Below are 19,475 nucleotides of genomic sequence, written 5' to 3' on the forward strand. Positions count from 1 at the left end.
GTTCCATCAGGGAATATCCACTCCACTCAGACCCTAACAGGGTTTCAACTATCAGCAGACTTGTATACAAACAAGAATTAAATTTATATTTTCAGTCCTCTTCAAGATTTTGTGGACTTGGGGCAGATCATTGCTTGCACTAAGGGTGGCTTTCCTGTAAAAAGTGTATGTATTTTCCAAATGTTGAAAAAACCCATATTTAGTCCTTAACAAACTTTTGAGTCTGTCAAAATACATTAAGGATGTATGGCCAAGTTTTCCATTTAAATGACATTTGACGGGACAAGAAAAAAATGATGAAAATAATAATACCTAATGTGGAACATGTCTGTAATTTTCCTTAAACATTTCAGGTAATTGGTAACTTTTCAAATTTTGTCTTCTTCATTTTCAAAGGATTTTTATATATTTACTACAACATACCTAATGTCATACATAAATTTTGTCATGTTGCTAGGAATTACTTTTTAGAGTATTGGCCATGTCAATTACCACTCAACATTTGATAAACCCCTTTTCATCCTGGTATTTCCAATCAGACTTAGTCTTCTAGAGTTATGCTTGAACACATCTGAAGTCCCTTAATGCCAACAGTGTCTTATCCTGACCAGTATAAATTGATACTGCATAAAAGTAAAGTCATTCTGTCCCTATCCTGTGTCAAGGGATATGTGGTGTTAGAGGGTTTCTCAGAAGTTTTAATTTTAAGATTGCTTAAAATTTGCATTAGGTAGTAGGCCTAAAATAAAAGCTACAACTCTTTACTCTGCTGAATACTGTGTAGATATGACAATATAGAATAATGTCCATTATTGTACCAGAATATGACCTGGTTTTACTTTCAGAAAGGAGAGTAATGGGTTTAGCAAAGAGCATGTTGGATGCTCTGGCAAGCCAACTAAACTTTAGTTACAACCTTCAGGCAGAGATTCCTTTACAGCTGAGGTCCTACAGTCAAAACTTCTCTATTTGTTATCAAAGTGCCATTGTGGGGCAGGTCATAAGAAGAGAGAAGGATATCATCATTAACAGGATTCTTCTGGAGGATGAACATGAAGAGCTTGAATTCTCTTATCCTTTTGCCATGAGCTCCTACAGTGCCTTACTTAAGGTATGATATTCAATCATTTTCATACACCTTTCCCAACTTCTTAAATTTAACATGTCAATGATCCATAGTTAGGTTAACAGCTTTAAGACTTAGAATTGAACCCTGGTCTTGATACTCATTACAGTAAGAAAAATTGCAAAGCACTTTACTCAAATATTTAGGGCTTAAGGTCATATGTTCTTGATCTCCAGAGTTGTGCTCATAACTACGATTTGATGTTTTTATTTTAGACTCTTGTAAGTAGTATTGTGAATAAGGTTTCCCATATCTGGAAAGGTAGTATACGTACTTAGTAGTAGTGGAAGACTCTTCACATCTTTCTTGCTACTCTTATTAGAATATTATTTTGTCTGGGTATCAGCTGACTACTGTACCTAATTGATTGAAGTGGTAGTTTCCTGTGTAAACAGTAAAATAAGATTTAGACCTTGCCAGATATTCTGTTTGGTTGTCTTCTTTGAACTACTTTACCGGGGAACTTTTTACTAAAGGACCTCGGTGCATTCACCCAAAGTCCCAAAAACAAGTGTGTCCTACTTTCCTTTCAAAACATCAGTAGTATCCACATTCTCTTGTGGAGCCACACTGACATACTGCCAGCAATGGCATGGTACCAATCTAGATACAGAATGCAATCAATCATAAGTCATTTATGGAATAGTGTCTTGAGAATATTCTTTTTGCTGTAAGTAGGCATAATGTCTTATTTTTCTAATTTGTATTGCTGCTTTAGCATGCATGTATGTATGCTAAGTTATTTATTTTATGCTTGACACTTACCTGGCAGGTATATATATAGCTTATCCTCTTGACGCATTGGCAGAATTTCAAAACTCGCGGCAACCGCTAGTACACTGGTAGTTCAGGTGATGGCCACCCCGTTCCCGTGGCGCTGGTACTTGGAACTATTCCCGTTTTCCTCAGATTTTCTCTGCCAGCCGAACCGGCAACATCGTTGTTGGTTCTCTGTTAGAATTTCCTGCTCGTTGACTGACTTTTTGGATATTGGTATCGTATTCACGAAGTTAGCGTGGCAATCGCATTTTGTTTGGATTTTGATTTAGTATGTCTGATTCAGGAAGTATGTTTAGAGTTTGTGTGAAAGAAGGGTGTAAGGTGAGACTGCCGAAATCATCGGTAGATCCACATACTATTTGTAAGAAGTGTCGGGAGTTTGTATGTACGTGGGACAATAGGTGCAATGAATGTCAGTGTCTGAATGAGAAAGAGTGGAAGGCTCTTATGAAGTATGTTGAGAGATTAGAAAAAGATCGGGTTAGAAGATCTGTATCTAGGAGTGAGAGATCGGTATCTTCGAGTAAGCTTTGAATGAATCTTTGCATGTGTCTTCTCCAGCTCATTCACATGTAGACGTAGCACCTTCCCCTCAGGTTTCTCCTGCGCCCGTTGCTGTATCTGAGGATACTACTGATCCACAAATCGTGAAAGTGTTCGCTGCCCTTGCGTCCATGGGAGATCAAATTAAACGATTAACAGACAAAGTGGAAGTGTTCGGTGACAGTGTTGTGGAGGGGGCGCCTGATCGTCCCTCTCGTGCTCCTAGACCGAGACCTCTGTCAAGCTCCCAGACCCAAGGGAGAAGGCATGTCGACAGTCGAAGGGAGGCGAGAGGGGTTTACTCGCGATCAGTCGTCCCTTCAGGCAGTCCTGTTGCTTCCAGGCTGCAGCAGTACGCCATGGAAAAGGCGATACTGGGAAGTGCCGTTATTCTTCGGATAGTTCGGCGTCAGAAGGAGTAGGCGTTTCGCGGAAGTATCGCGTCCTCTCAAGAGGTCATACTTTCCGTCCTCATCACAGGATGAAAGGGTTGTTGACCAAGAAGGGTGGAGTAGCCTGAGATTTTTTCATCGGAGGATGAAGAAATTATCCCTATCAAAAGGAAGAGGATTTCTCGTCAGTTGGAAGTTACTAGCGGTGCGGTGAGAGGTGTTTCTCCGCTTAGAGGAACTCCTCTGCGTAGACTGCAGGTTCGCTCGCCTCTCCGTGTTAGCCCAGTGCGTCCTCGATCTCCTCATCATCAGGAGTCTCGTAAGGAAGCGGAGACGAAGGAAGTTCTGCGGGACATGCAGGAGAGATTAGCAGTGATTGTACAATCATGGGAGAAGCCCGAACAACCTTCGGTTAGACGTAAGGACTCGTCTCTCCCGGTTAAGCCCTCCAAGAGGACGCAGGACGTGCAACGCAAGCCAGGACGCAGTGCATCCCTTAAGAAGGACGAAGAAGTGCAGGACGCAGGACGCAAGAGGAAGAGTGATGGACGCATGGTGGACGCATACGTTCAGGAGGACGCAGGACGCAGGCGGCAGCAAGTCGAAACTTTTTCTCGACAAGGAAGAGAGGAGTTTTACAAGGAGACAGCGCCGCATTTGCCTCTCTAAGCAGGCTCTGCATAAGGAGTCCGCTTTGGAGAGTCATCAGGATCTTGGTTTTCAAGATATTTCTTCGCGGGGAGGAGGAAGAATTTGTGGAGAGTGCGGAAGAGGACAAGAATGTGGAAGCGCCTTCTTCGGACTACAAGAGACTAACAGAGTGCCTTCTTTCTTTGTTTGAAGGAGATTTTCAACCTTCAGGCCCGCCATCGCCTTTGTCTCAATTTTCGAAGACGAAGACAGCCAAGAAATCGTCTTTTTTGAAAATGACTTTGTCTATTTCGGCCAAGAAAGCCCTTCAAACGCGTAAATGAGTGGTTGAAGGAGAGAGAGAGTCGGGGAGACTTCTTTTACCTTTCCTCCGGCCAAGTTGGCTTCTAAGTCTGGTGTTTGGTATGCTACGGGGGAAAGTCTTGGCCTGGGAGTTCCTGCCCTCCTCCCAGGGAGACTTTTCCAACATAGTGGACAGCTCCCGTAGACATGCTTTACATTCAGCCAAAGTGTGGTGGACTTCGTCAGAGTTCGACCATTTACTCAGAGGTAGCTATCGGACTTTTGAGGTGTTTAATTTTCTTGACTGGTCGTTGGGGGCCCTGGCTCGGACTTCGGAGATGGAAGATTCGTCAGAATCCGAGTTGCCGAGAAGTATCATGTCCTGTATGGATAAAGCCTTGAGAGATGAGCTAATGAATTGGCTTCACTTTTTACAGCAGGCGTTTTGAAGAAAAGACATCTTTTGTGCTCGTTCGCTGCTAAAGGAGTCTCGAACGCGCAAAAGTCGGAGTTGATGTTCTCTCCGCTTTCAGGACAGCTCTTCCCTCAGGATATCATTAAGGACATCTCGCTCTCCCTCACTCGGAAGGCTACTCAGGATCTTCTTACGTCTTCTGTAAGGAAGTATTTACCTTCTAATGTAATGAAGAAGACCCCGAAGGATACAAAGACATCACAGCAGCCCTTTCGGGGTAGGACTTTTTTCCCGACCAGCATTAGAGGGAAAAGAGTTCCAGCCAAAAGAGGTTCGAAAACCTCAACCAAGCAATGAGTCAGAAGTCCTCCAGACTTGTGTGGGGGCCAGACTTTTAGACTTCTGGGAAGTCTGGCAAACGCAAGGAGCGGATCCTTGGTCTGTAAAGGTAGCGAAGGAAGGATACAAGATCCCCTTTCTCAAGAAACCACCTCTCGCTACAGCTCCGAGAGCCCTAGGGGCTCATTACATCGATTTAGAGAAGAGAGAGGCTCTTTGGCATCAAGTTTGTTAGCATGTTAGAAAAGAAAAGGGGGCCATAGAACCGGTTCTGGATCACGAATCCCCAGGTTTTTTACAACCGTCTGTTTCTAGTACCGAAGTCATCAGGAGGTTGGAGGCCAGTACTGGACGTAAGTCAGCTAAACTTGTTCGTAGAAAAGACCAAGTTTACGATGGAGACGAACGATTCAGTACTGGCAGCGGTACGACCAGGGGACTGGATTGGTAACGCTGGACCTTCAGGATGCGTACTTCCATATTCCGATTCACCCAAGGTCCAGGAAATATTTGAGATTCGTGATCCAGGACAGGATTTATCAATTCAAAGCCCTTTGCTTCGGTCTGTGCCACGGCCTCAAATTTTTACAAGAATGATGTCGAATGTGGCGAAGTGGCTTCATTTGTTAGAGTCAGAGTCTCTCTCTACCTCGACGATTGGCTCATAAGAGCACAATCAAAAAACAGCAATGTCTGGAGGACACGAACATCACATTGGAGTTAACTCAGCAACTGGGTCTGATGGTAAACCTGAAAAAGTCACGGTGATCCCCCCCCTCTCAGGAGCTAGTTTATTTGGGGATTCTGATATCCTCAGTGACTTTTCGGGCTTTTCCGTCACCCAAAAGGCAGACCATGTGCCTGCGGAAAAGTGCAAGAATTCCTATTGAAAGACCAATGCTCGGCGAGAGAGTGGATGAGCCTGCTGGGGGGACTCTCTTCGTTAGCGCGGTTCATTTCACTAGGGAGACTTCACATGAGGCCCTTACAGTTCTTTCTGAACGAAGTCTGGCCAAGAAGATTGCAACCAGATTCCTTCCGGTTTCCAATTCCTTCAAAGATAAAGGAGGAATTAAAGTGGTGGCTAGTTTCCGGGGAGGTTGTCAGAGGGTACGTCACTCCAGCAGAGGAACCCAGACCGGATATTATTTTCCGACGCGTCAGACGCAGGCTGGGGAGCGACGCTGGGCCCTCGGGAGGAGTCAGGCCTTTGGAACGAAGAAGAAAAGGCATGGCACATAAACAGGAAGGAACTGATGGCGATCTTCTTGGCTCTGAAAGCGTTCAGACCGTGGATCAGCGGCAAAGTGGTGCAGATCAACGCGGACAATACCACAGCTCTGGCATATATACGAAAACAAGGAGGAACCCACTCGTTGTCCCTTTGCAACTTGGCGAAGGAGATTCTTCTGTGGTCGCAGAGAGAAAACGTCACCCTGCTCACCATGGTTCATTCAAGGAGAGAAGAACGTCAGAGCGGATCTGTTGAGCAGGGACGGACAAGTGCTTTTCCACGGAGTGGATGTTGCATCTTCAAGTATGCCAGAGACTGTGGAAGCTCTGGGGCACACCAGTAGTGGATCTTTTCGCTACCGCAGCGACGAAGAGGTTACCGAACTATTGTTCTCCAATCCCGGACCCTCTTGCAGTCGCAGTCGATGCCTTCCTACTAGATTGGACGGGTCTAGATGCGTACGCTTTTCCCCGTTCAAGATTTTAGGAAGGGTAATGAAAAAATTCAGAGAAAGTCGAGGAACAAGGCTGACTCTGATAGCCCCATACTGGCCGGCCCAAACGTTGTTCACAGAGGTACTGGAACAGGACAGTGGATTCTCCGGAAGTCTACCCACGAGAGTAGATCTTCTCAAACAACCCCACTTCGACAGGTTCCACAAGAACACCTCGCTCTGGGTCTGACTGCGTTCAGACTATCGAAAGACTTGTCAGAGCGAGGGGGTTTTCTAGAGAAGCAGCGAAGGCAGTTGCAAGAGCAGAAGGCCATCAACTATCAAAGTGTACCAGTCGAAGTGGGAGAACTTCCGTAAATGGTGTAAGAATCGGAAGATTTCTTCATCCAGTACCTCTGTGACACAAATTGCAGATTTCTTCTATACCTGAAGAAGGAACTGGGTTTGGCTAATCAGAACACTAAAGGTTATAAGTGTATGTTGTCTGCAGTGTTTAGACACAGAGGTTTAGATCTGTCCAACGAACAGATCTTAGAGATCTTCTCAGATCTTTTAATACGAAGAAGGATCGACTTTGCAGAACTCCTTCTTGGAATTTGGATGTCGTTCTCAAGTTCTTGGAGACGGATAGGTTTGAACCTATGGGCAGTTCGTCTTTGCGAGAGCTAAACGAAGAAGACTATTTTCTTAGTAGCCTTAGCTACAAGCTAAAAGGATTAGCGAGCTGCAAGCTATTGACAAGCAAGTAGGTTTGGAAGCACAACAAAGCAGTTTGTTCTTTTCAACAGGAGTTCTTAGCAAAGAATGAGAATCCTTCGCATCCGCCAAGGCCAGCATTCTTTGAGATTGAAGGACTGGCTGATCTAGTAGGTCAAGAACAAGAAAGGGTTCTTTGCCCAGTAAGAGCCTTACGTTTTACGTAGAAAGAACAAGAAGCATTAGGGGGACTTCATGTTCTCTGTGGTGCTCTGTTAAAGATCCTACTAGACCTATGTCTAAAAACGCGAGGGTGGCTTTCTTTGTAAGAGAAGTCATTAAAGAAGCTCATTTACTTTGTCAGGAAGAATGCTTCGGCTTGATTAAGGTTAAAGCTCATGAGGTGAGAGCAGTAGCTACGTCCTTAGCATTCAGGAAAAATTTAGCCCTCAAGGACATTATAGATTCGACGTTTGGAGGACAAACTCTGTGTTTGCCTCTCATTACCTTAGAGACGTGAAGACAACTTTTGATAATTGTCAAACGTTGGGCCCGTATGTATCCTCAGGTACAGTACTGGGCAAAAGAGTTTCCACCCATAACCTAATAACATGCTAGGTTTTTATTTTAATTAGGTTATAGTGTTTTTTATGGTTGTCTGAGAAGGTTAATACCAGTTCAGTTTTTTTTGGTGTAGTGTTTATTATTGTATGTGTGTGTGGTTCAGGTGACTAACTTTCCTAGCATGAATGCCCGTGGTAAATGAGGGCTAGGGTTCTCTGTCAGCAGATTGGTCATGTCCAGTTGTCAGACCTTGTTGTTAGCTTTCTCAACAAACAGGTCACATCCTAGTTGAGAGCTACTAAGGTTTAGCAGGCTAAGAGGCAGGACCTACGAAGTCAGCTACCTTAGCAGCTAAGGAACTTAATAAATAATTTTTAAAATTTAGTTAATTTTTGAATTATGACGATGTTGCTGTCTGTGACCCCACCTCCAAATGTGTCAATCAGCTATATATATACCTGCCAGGTAAGTGTCATGCATAAAAATGATATTGTTATGATACAATAAAGTTTTATGCATACTTTACCTGGCAGGTATATATAATTAAATTCCCACCCTCCTCCCCTCAGGAGACAGGGTTCAGAGAAAATCTGAGGAAAACGGGAATAGTTCCAAGTACCAGCGCCACGGGAACGGGGTGGCCATCACCCGAACTACCAGTGTACTAGCGGTTGCCGCGAGTTTTGAAATTCTGCCAGTGCGTCAAGAGGATAAGCTATATATATACCTGCCAGGTAAGTATGCATAAAACTTTATTGTATCATAACAATATCATTTTTCATCTTTATGAATGTTTACTTTGAATAATAATAACTACCATGGTCAATCAGACTTAAAGTTTCTGGGCATACAGTACAGTATTATTGCAATACTAATAGCATTTATATCAAAATCATCTGAATCAATTTAGTAAATTTTTCTGCTAATATCCATAGCCACAGGTACATTACACTTTTTACATGTACAGTCTCCAACATAGGTAGCAGTTAGGCAGGATTATATACATGTTCCGTGGTTGTACAGATGCTAGCAACAGTATTGCCACAGTCCATGCTTTGGGTATCTATTGAGTAACACGCAATCTTGGATTATATGACTCCTGAAACCGATTTCCTGTCTGGCAAAAAGGTTGGCCAGAGTAGTAGGACCCTGAGAATGCAATAGAAGTATTTACTATATGATTGTTCATATGCGGAACAACCAAAATTATCAGACTAAATTCTCAAAATATTATGAAAGAGAACACAAACCTTTTTAGTTCTGCCTTTCATGTGTTTACTTATCTTACAGAGGACTGCTGCAGACACCCGTGTAGGGATTGTAGTGAGTCCTTTCACTACAGGAACTTGGGTGGCACTGGCATTATCTCTTATTGCTATGACCATTGCCTTCCACTGGGTTGTAAAAGGGACTGCAGTGATTCCTCTTTTTCATTGTAGGTATTTAAAAATTTCTCATGTTTCTCACTTGAGTATATGCAAATATGTAATAGTTCTATTTATACACATAAATATGCACAGTACAGGAATGAAAATCCAACAAGATTACAGAGCACTTAGGAATAAAAGATGGGAAATCATATAAAAATGTAAAGCCATCTAATATTTTGAGACCCCAGACCAATATCTATCCTATTCTTCTCCAAGTGATGTTAAGGTTTCATTCTAAGATTTCATTTGGTGTCAAAAAGAGTATTTCCTTCAAAAGAAATAAAATAGTATAAAGGAATTAATTGCTAGGTAGCCAGTTGAAGAGCAAAGGATAAAATTCTGGCTCCCTAGGCAGCTGTTTACCAAAAAGTCTTTTATAAATGTGCAAGTACTAGTACATATTGTAATGTTATCATTCTTACAAGAGGCCCAAGAATAACTGTGAACCTGGATATCCTCATGGTGAAGTGTTTCATCAGATGAAGACTCATGATTCTTGGTTTGGAATGATATAAAGGCTTGAACCAGATATATTGTTCAATGATATTTCAAGTAGGCAGTAAAGAAAATGCAAAATGCTAGTTAATTTAGTTAGGTTAATTTGATTTGGGTTAGCTAGTCGAGTTAAGTTAATTTTGTGCATCAGCTTGTTGAAAGATGACTCAAGGTTTCAGTTTCTTTTAATTATACTTTCATACAAACACTAGATTTTGGGTTGGGTATTGCAAGCCCTCAAGAATTTGTTTTTATCAGTGCTGGAGGTCATCACAAAAGTTAAGACGTCATAACTTCAGATCTCGTAGGTTTTGATTTTGCACATTTTTTATGCCTTGCCTTTTATTTGTAAATCTCCAACCAGTGGCTGGCTAATTGTAAACAAGTCATTTCATCCCATTATACAAAACTCTTTCCTAAATAGAGTGCTTTTCTTGACATGCATAAGTATCCCCGCATGGTTAAACCCCCACTCATTTTCCTCACTTTTTTCAGGCCTGCAATAAATTCATTCGGTGTAAAGTCTGTCATATCCTGTCTCCACAGTGACAAGTATGACTATCCACATTCCATGCGGTGGCATGTTTGTTGTTTGTCCCAAATGATTCTTTTTCAAGTGCCCTCTTTTTATTATTTTTGTAAAATTTTATTAGTTCATAATGTACATAGTTATATTTTATGAATGAATTAAAATGAAATTGGGTGAAATAATTTCTTTGTGAAAAACTGATTTGATTGTTTTGGTTTCTCTGGCAAAAAATCCTGTAATCTTCATTAGTAAGTAACAAATGTAAGTTTGTCTATTAAGGGCCACCCCATGAATGCTTCTAAAAGAGAGTGACAATCCAATCAAAAACATAAAACTTACAATGAAACAGCTGTGGTTTTAAGTCATCTTAGTTTGAGTCTAGTGTTTTTATTAAGCAAATTACTTGTCTTTACCTAATAGTGCCTCCTTTTTTATAGTCAACATTTTAGGCTCACCAAACCAATCATCTAGGCAAGGGTACTCAATGATATACGTAGGTATCTGTTACCATTAACAGTGATCAGGAACTTCAGGCTCTTGTGTTTACGTTTCATTTTGGGTGTACTGCAAACCACCCAGTGTTAGAAAATGCGTAAAGTTAAAAGGGAATGGAGTGAGGCCTACAAACCTTGTTGTGTGCTTACATAAACCATGAATTATCTTGATACGTCAGCTGAATCTGACAGTTTTCAAGTAACATTGGCTATCAGAACTACATATGTAATAGGTTTAACTCCTAAAGAAGGATTGAAAGAATAAAAGATAAAAAATCATTGCATACACCTGGACCTTTTGCTATCTCTGGAAATGAGGAATAGTTCCTCTGTGCAGCAAAAATAATAGATAACCATGCCATAGTCTTCAAGTTTGTACATTCAGTAGTAGGAGTTGGGAACCTACTAAAACTGCTTCATTGGTTACACTGACACACAACTGTACAGAAAGCTTTTGAATTTAACCTTAATTTCTGCTGTAGGTATAAATAACAAATTGCAACATGTTAGTCTACAATAATGAAACACCCAACAAGAGACTATAAAGCAACCATGTAGACAATGTCAGCCAGCAATTAAGGAGGCATTGCTTTTGTGTGAACATCTCCTGAGCCCCTTAATCTTCATTTCTGACCACTTGTAGTCTCTTATCTATTGTCTTTTGCATTCTTAACAATATGTTTTTCTTGTCTGCTATTCTTTCTTTGTAAGCAGGATGTTTCCTACAATATTTTATCACTTTCTTGATGTGTTTGTGGTAGTCTTGTAGAAAAAGAGATTCTGGTTAGGGTTTACTTATCTGGTCTGTCAACTTGTACTTTTTTATATTTTGTCAGATGCAGACATGTTTTCAACAATGATTTGGTTAACACGACCACTAGCTAACCAGCCAGTACCAAGAATTGCTGATGTACCTGGCTGTCAACTTATTCTGTATTTTTGGTGGGTAGCAGCACTTGTACTCACAACAGTGTACACTAGCAAACTCATGTCGTTTGTCTTTTACCCTGGCGATGATCATCTCATCACTTCAATACAGCAACTCAAAAATTCAAATAGACAGTAAGTATCACATCTGAAGCCCAAATTACTCCCCTTTATATCATTCCTCTTAAAAAGGTCGATATTTATTTATCTTTCCTATTTCTCAACTTCTAAATTAAGATAAATATATTTGAAGAAGGAAGTATACTAGAGTGCCTTTTTTTTTCTTATTACCTGGTATTTTAAGTCTATTCATTTTTTTCCATATTTTTTGTAGTTTTAGCTTTTCACTTGTATTTTTATTGGTAAGATCTACCTTGCTAATATTTGCAGGATTAGTCACATCTGTACACTTATAAAATGCAAATGTTCTCGCTGCATTATGAGCTCTGAACTCTATTTTTCAGGATGTATGCTACAGATGAAGCAATCTCTCTCCCACACTTCTTGAAGGATTATCTCTCAAGTAAACATTTGATTGTGAACCTAATTGACAGTTACATAAAGGAACAAGTCATCAACAATGAGGCAGTGTATGTGGGCTCAACTTTTTCCATATTATACCATACTTCTAAATGGCCCCTTAAAAACATTTACTTTGTTCAGGAAAGATTTGGGGCATCATATGAAGTCTGGGCATTTCAGTGGGGAACACCTTGGAAGCCTGTCATTGATAAGTAAGTCAAATGTTTCTTATATAGGTAGTTCGTTGTTGGAAACTTTGCATATCCACTTCAAATATAAATGCCGAGACTTTTTTTCCTTTTTTTTCTGTTCTGTATCACTTATTTATAAGCAATTTTCCCCTACAGAAGTCAATTGTCTCTATTTCAATTTTCAGATACTTAAAAAGGTTGACTTGCTTTGGCCTCGTGAAGAAGTGGGAGAGAAATGCTCTTAATTTGCATTATATTCTTCATCCTCATCAGGTATTTGATGGACGCGCACATCCTCCAGATACAAGCTCTCGTCGTAATTTAAGTCTTTCTGATTTCTCAAGTTCATTTACAATATTAGGGGCTGGTTATCTAATAGCATCTTGTGTTCTCTGCCTAGAAATTATAGTTCGTGCAGTTAAGAAAATCTTCAAAAGTGACAAGTTAAACAAGGCTAAAACCAAGAAAACACTTGATTTAAAAGAGGACAATTTTACAGTGCCCAATATAAAGGACATCAGTGTTTCCAAAGAGGAAGTCAGAGTTGTAAGAAGTTCATCAGCAGATCATACAAGGCCTGAAAACTTGGCCTACTCTAAGATAAAAGTTATTAGGAAGATAAATAATCAGCATTTTATTTCTGATGATAAAGAATGCAAAATTAAAATGGTAGAAAGTGAGCCTGACAACAGCACTTTGGTGACTAATACACATGGCAGAAAAAACACACATCACAGATTGTTGACCTTTGCTGGGAAAGAGAGACTTCATAAGTTAAAAAATCAATCATTCTTTTTAGATGATAAAACAGACAAAAAAATAAAGTAGAAAGGACTGGTAAATTAAAAGGCTGCACTTTCAAGACTAAAACAGGCAGACCCCGGTTATTGGCAACCTGGTTTTATGTTGCTTGTCTAGTGGCAACGACAACCAATTTTTTACGCTGATATGTACTGAGGGCTCGGTTATCGGTGCCAGTAACAAGGATCAGCACTATTATGACTGATTTTCGGTTATTGGCAATTTTTGGTTATAGTCATGCAGTCAGGAACAGAACCCCCCCTGATAACCAGGGACTGCCATATAGTACAGTGGAAACTCTGTTTTTGTATGTAATCTGTTCCACAATGTCTTAATGAAGTCTGAAAAGTATGAATTCCAAAACAATAATTCCCATATTGAATAATGTAAATCAAATTGATGCATTACAGACAAAAATTTTAACAAAAAAATACATATAATAGAGAACAAACACAGTCATACATACAGAAAACAAGAAGAAATAAATATGTCTAATGAAATGGATAAATAAACATTTAACATCACTCCTACCCTTATGGAAGACTAGTTAGAGTATGGAAGATGGAGAGGAGGGGAGAGGGAGAAGGTTAATATTTGGAAAGGGAATCCCCCTCCAGAAGGGACTTAAGGTATCAAGGACCTATCTTGGGTTACTTTTCTTCGTTTTTTTACTGTCACTATATGGGGCTACTTCCCCTCTTTGCATTTTTACTGGCACTAGGGCCAGCTTGAGAGTCACTGGACCCCTGTCACATACAAAACTATCCAGAAACATTTGTTTCTGGTGTGTGTTTTAAAATTTGCCGAAAATGAAATATGGCATCACTCCACTTGGTAAACATATCCTTAATCACTGAAGTAGGCACATTATGCCTGTTTGCTTTTAGAATTTTTCAACCAGCCTCAGCTGGCATTGCATTCACTAACAGCAGCACTTATAGGCATTTTCTTACTGAGATCAGCATGCAACAACCCTGCTTTTTCACAAATTATTACCTCCAACAGTTTGCAACGAGTTCTTTCTTAAATTCAAGTGTTTCTTGCCTTTTTTACAGAAGGGCTAGCGCTTGGAACTTTCTTTGGCCCCAAAACAAATGCGGAATGGGTCATGAGAGAAAATGGGATGCCATGTTTGGGTGTTTGGTACAGGCATAGTCATGAGGAGTGTTTCCAGGTTTGCAAATTCAGAGGAAATGTATGAAACCCGAGTAAAAATTTTGTTAGAAAAAGTTGACGAAAACCATGGCATATGAAATCAGGTTTGACTGTACTTGGCAGATAAAATACAAAAACTAAACAATTAAACCATGATGGAAGAGTGGGACTTCCAATACTAAATAAAGGCCAGTTAATTTGGGCTTCAAAATAATGATGTCTTAATTAACTCAACACCTTTAAAATACAAGAAAAGAAAATACTGTTTGTATGGTATTTTTACGTTGCATGGAACCAGTGGTTATTCAGCAATGGGACCAACAGCTTTTCGTAACTTCCGAACCACGTCGAAAGTGAACTTCTATCACCAGAAATATAACAATTTGTCGGAAATTGTATTTTTCCTAACTATACAAACCTGAGGTCCTTTAACAATAGGAAGGTACTTAGCAGCAGCTGAACCAGTCATAAGCTTCGAACAAGGGGGTTCGGTAGTTAACTACTTGTCCGGCAGTTGGCAGTCAGCTCGACTGCAAGGAGAGGATTCACTTTGCCTTAGGCCCAGGAAACAGAGTGAGGGGTGGCATGAGGTGGGACTATATGTAAAGGACCTCAGGTTTGTATAGTTAGGAAAAATACAATTCCCGACAAATTGTGATTTGTTACGATACGTATACAAACCCTCGGTCCTTTAACAATAGGAAGACTCAATTCTTGGGGGGTGGAATCTGAGTCTTATGAACAGACTGGTGTTCGTCCTACCTTGGTTCCCTCCCTGGTCGTAAGAGCAGAGGGAGGGATCCTAGCCTCTGCCCAGCTGATCGGAGTGTGCACCGCAGGATCAGTGGTCAGACTTCTGGACCATATTTATAAGAGGAAGGCAAGCATACCTCTTATAAATAGCAAAAGGCAAGAACTAGTTCCTACTTCAAGAGCCAAAATGAAGTCATGGGTTTGTCTCTTGTTGCTTCCACCCTCCCCCCCTTGTTGGGGAGTGGCGGATAAACACCTATCCCTACTGAAAGGGATAGGATGGAGCTTGGTTGTGTAGCTTACCTGCGTCGCCCTCCTGTTCAGCATAGTGACGACCGCGGCCCTCTGCCCATAGGTAGAGGAGAAGAACGAAGAAGGAAGAGAAGCCAGTCACGCTCTCTTTAACTCGTCCATTTCATGCAGTCACACAAGATGTGATGCTGTTTTGCTGTCCCGCTCGGGTGCTGGGTAGACTACACAACAAATTGTTGAGCATCCACCACGGGTCCCCAAGGAAAGAAAAGTGTCCAAGGACTGTTGGGAATATCCCGAAGGTAGAAAGAAGTGAAGGTGTCTGGTTGGCCCAAACCCAAACCCCTGCCTTCAGAACCTGCGCCAGGGAGAATTCTTTTGCGGAATGCAAGGGTTGGATCAATACCTCTGACTTTGTGGGCTCTCATCACTACCATCTGTGTCATACGCCCTCCTGATCACCTCACGCAGCCAGAAAGAAAGAGTGTTCTTGGAAACTTCTTTCTTGGTAACCCCGGTGCTAACGAAGAGGCGTCGACACTCAGGCCTGAGGTGCCGAGTTCTCTTCAGATAGCGCTGTAGCGCCTCTCACAGGGAACAAAGCAGCATCTCATCCACATCATTTATCGTGAAATCCTTCAGGGAGGGGATCGTGAAAAGACTCGAACTGTCGTCAGGGACCGAAGGATTCTGAGTCTTTTGCTACGAAATTTGGGACGAAATTCCGAGCGTCACGGATCATATCCCCTGGAATGCTTGACGTCGAAAGCGGAAAGACCATGAAGTCCCAACCCCCCCTCTCTTCGCCGATGCCAGGGCCAGCAGGAAGAGGGTCTTGAGGGTCAGATCCCTGTCTGACGACTCTTGGAGTGGTTCGAAGGGTCTGCGAGTCAAACTCCTAAGGACGAGAGTACATCCCACCCCAGGGGCCTGAGTTCCCTGGGTGGGCAAGACCTGTAGAAGCTCTTCATCAGGAGGGAGATCTCAAAAGAAGAGGAGATATCCACACCTTGCAGTTTTAAGGACTAGGGCCAGGGCAGCTCTGTATCCTTTAACTGCATAGACAGAGAGGAGCTTCTCTCGGCGAAGGAAGACGAGGAAATCCGCTACCTGCTGAAGAGTGGCTCTGAGAGGAGAGAGACCCCATCCATGACACCAGCCACAGAAGACGGACCACTTCCCCTGGTATACAGCTGCAGGAGGGACTGTCTGAGGTATCCAGCATCTGTTGCTGTGCTGTGAGAAAAAGCCTCTCGCTCGCAAGAGATGGTGGATAACAGCCAAGCCGTGAAGACCCAGTGGGACTCGACGGACCGGTGGTACCATTCTACGTGTGGCTGGCACGGGAGGTTGTGCCAGGGGGGAATCTCTCTCTGCACTTCGGCAAGCAGAGCCAGCAGGTCCGGGTACCAAACGGCTTGAGGCCGTTTAGGTGCCACCAGGATCATCCGAAGATTCACGGTGATCAGCGCCCTGCTTATCACTTTGCGAATCAGACAGAACGGGGGAAAGGCGTAAGCGATGAGGTTGTCCCACGGATGTTGAAGAGCGTCCTCTGCAGCTGCCCATGGATCCGGCACAACCAAGTAGAAAACATGGTTTTCTGTTGTGCCAGGTGGCGAACAGATCCACGACTGGACGCCCCCACAGGTTGAAGAGCCTTTCCGCCACGTCTGGATGAAGGAACCATTCGGTTCCCATCACCTGATCCCAACGGCTGAGCTTGTCGGCTACCACATTCCTCTTGCCTGGAATGTAGCGGGCCGACAGCTCTACTGAGTGTGCCACGGCCCACTCGTGCACCTGCAACGTCAACTGGTGCAGCGGGAGGGACACTATGCCCCCCTGCTTGTTGGCGTATGCCACTACCGTGGTGTTGTTGCTCATCAACACCACCAAGTGTTCCACCAGACAGTCCCGGAACTCTCGGAGAGCGAGGAACACGCTGCCTTGAGCTCCAGGACGTTGATGTGAAGGTGCTTGTCGTGATGGTCCCACACGCCCGCAGTCAACAACTCCTCCAGGTGTGCGCCCCATCCCTCGGTCGATGTGTCTGAGAACAGCAACATCTCCTGGTGGGGGGGAGTGCGAAGAGGCACTCTTCTTATGAGGTTCCCGTCGTCCAGCCACCAGGCTAGGTCCTGCCTCACTTCCTCCGTGAGGGACATGGGGAAGAAGGGAGGGTCTCTTGCCTGTGACCAACACTCCTTTAGTCTCCACTGAAGAGACCGCAGGTGAAGACGCCCGTGAGGGACTAGCTTCTCAAGAGACAACAGGTGACCGATCACGACCTGCCACTGCTGAGCTGGTTGCTCCTGTAGAGACAGGAACTGTCTTGCTGCCTCCCTGAACCTGCTGATCGGCGAATCTGCGGGGAAGACTCACCCTGCTACCGTGTCGATCAGCATGCCCAGGTATTTCATCCTCTGCTTGGGCTCGAGGTCTGACTTCTCGTAATTCACTACGATCCCCCGATCGCGGCAGAATTCGAGGAGTCGATCTCTGTCTTGCAGCAACTGCAAGCGGGAGCTCGATAGGACTAACCAATCGTTGAGATACCTCAGAAGACGTATCCCTACCGAGTGGGCCCAAGCCGACACCAGCGTGAACACTCGCGTGAACACCTGTGGGGCGGTTGAGAGACCGAAACAAAGTGCCCTGAATTGGTACACTGTCCCATCGAGGATGAAGCGGAGGTACTTCCTGGAGGATTGATGGATGGGTATCTGGAAATACGCGTCCTTAAAATTCACCGAAAGCATGAAGTCGTTCTCCCTGATGGAATCGAGCATTGACCGTGCTGTTTCCATCGTGAGCCAAGTCTGGTGAACGAATCGGTTCAAGGGAGAAAGATCTATCACCAGGTGCCAGCCCCCCAAGGATTTCTCCACTAGGAAAAGTCGACTGTAGAAGCCTGGCGACTGATCCCATACGTTCTCCACAGCACGTTTGCTCAGCATGGCTTCTACTTTCTGCCGAAGCGTCACGTCCTTGGTCGAGCCAAGAGCGTAGGTTTGCAGATGGACAGGGTTGGAGGTGAGGGGTGGCCAAGACTCGAAGGGAAGTAAATATCCCTCCCGAAGGACGTTCACTATCCAGGTCTCCACTCCATAACGCTGCCATGTTGCCTAATGGCTCGCCAGGCACCCCCCAACTTCCGGCAGCAGGTGAGGGGGAACGCCGTTCCTAGCGTTTCCCTTCTCTCTTCGACTTTTTCTTCCCAGATCCTCCTCGAGAGAAGGACTGGGAGGAGGGCTGGTTGCAGTCGCTCTTTACAGCAGAAGTCGAAGACAGAGTCTATCCACTCGGCTTCGACGAGGCGATCGTCTTGGCTGCAGAGGAAGCACTAGCTAAACTCTTGGGCTTACCCGCAGTTGTCCGAGGTTGCCCAGCCACCTTGGAGACTGCCTGGTGGACCAGACGGTCACTGTCGTCAATGCGCCGCTGTTCCACCACAGCGTCCACTATCTCTCTGGGGAAGAGAGAGGAGGAACTCCGCACTGGTCCGTTGTGAAGACCCAGGGCCGCCTCACGCCCAGCCGCCCTGGTCACTCGGGTGAGAACAGCGTCTCTATGCCAGAGAACCAGGTTGGCCCACAGGTTAGCCATCTGGTGGGCCAGATAGGAGATGGCCCTACCTCCAGACTGGCACAGTCTCACAAAAGCCGGGTCCCCGTCAGGAGTGATGTTCCCAAGGAGGCCGCAGCTTTCAACACTGTGAGGGCCACAGGTCGATCCAGGAGACTGCTTGGAATGCTGCCATTACAGTAGATTCCAAGGCAAGTGCCTCTTGCTGCGAGAACCAGAGGTTCTCCAATAGGAGCTGCTGGAGAGACACCCCCTGAGTTAGCCTAGCTAGCTCCGGGTTAACCTGTTTGGGCGGCAGAGGGTCCTCTGAAGGCACGTAGAAGTGCCTCTGTCACGGTAGAGGTGGGGGAAGGAGCTTAGAAGACCTACCGGACCGAAGCGAACCCTCCTGTCCGGAGACGAGAGCGTCCACCTGGCTCAGCACGCTGTCACCCAAGGCCGATCGCGGCAGACCCACCGTCGTCCTGGGTTCCTTCTTAGGTCCCCAGAATGACTCCAAACCCAATGTGGGCTCGGAAGGTGGAAGCGGTGATCCTTCCCCGAGGTCGTTGTGCTGACGAATCAGCACAATAACCTCCGAGAACGACCTCTGGATCTCAGAAGTGACTGCATCCTGCGTGATGGATGGGTATCTGGAAATACGCAAGAATGCCTCCTGAGACCCTCCTCCTTCCACAGGAGGAACCACAACAGACCCCTCCTGGTCTCCTCGTGCCACTTGCGCATACGATCTGGTTGGTCCTAGGACCATGCCAAACTTCGTAGGGCATCGTGCTGGGATCGCGAGGAGCGCACCCCTCGTGATCACTCCTGATCGCCTTGCTCTTCCCGGTGAAGCCCAAGGAAGTTGAAGGGATCGGAG

The 19,475-nt window shown here is 44.2% G+C and overlaps 2 protein-coding genes across 2 annotated transcripts in view; both read left to right on the forward strand.

Moving 5' to 3' along the window:
* The window catches only part of LOC135210327 (uncharacterized), a 702,311-nt gene that overhangs the window by 442,327 nt on the left and 240,509 nt on the right, over positions 1-19,475 (forward strand).
* On the forward strand, positions 849-14,022 carry LOC135210326 (uncharacterized). Its single transcript, XM_064243212.1, has 5 exons — positions 849-1,111; positions 8,767-8,911; positions 11,261-11,486; positions 11,816-12,085; positions 12,250-14,022. The coding sequence occupies exons 1-5, from the start codon at positions 857-859 to the stop codon at positions 12,890-12,892; spliced, it is 1,539 nt and encodes a 512-aa protein (XP_064099282.1). The 5' UTR covers positions 849-856; the 3' UTR covers positions 12,893-14,022.

Source organism: Macrobrachium nipponense, chromosome 39 (assembly GCF_015104395.2).
Source record: "Macrobrachium nipponense isolate FS-2020 chromosome 39, ASM1510439v2, whole genome shotgun sequence".
Taxonomy (NCBI): domain Eukaryota; kingdom Metazoa; phylum Arthropoda; class Malacostraca; order Decapoda; family Palaemonidae; genus Macrobrachium; species Macrobrachium nipponense.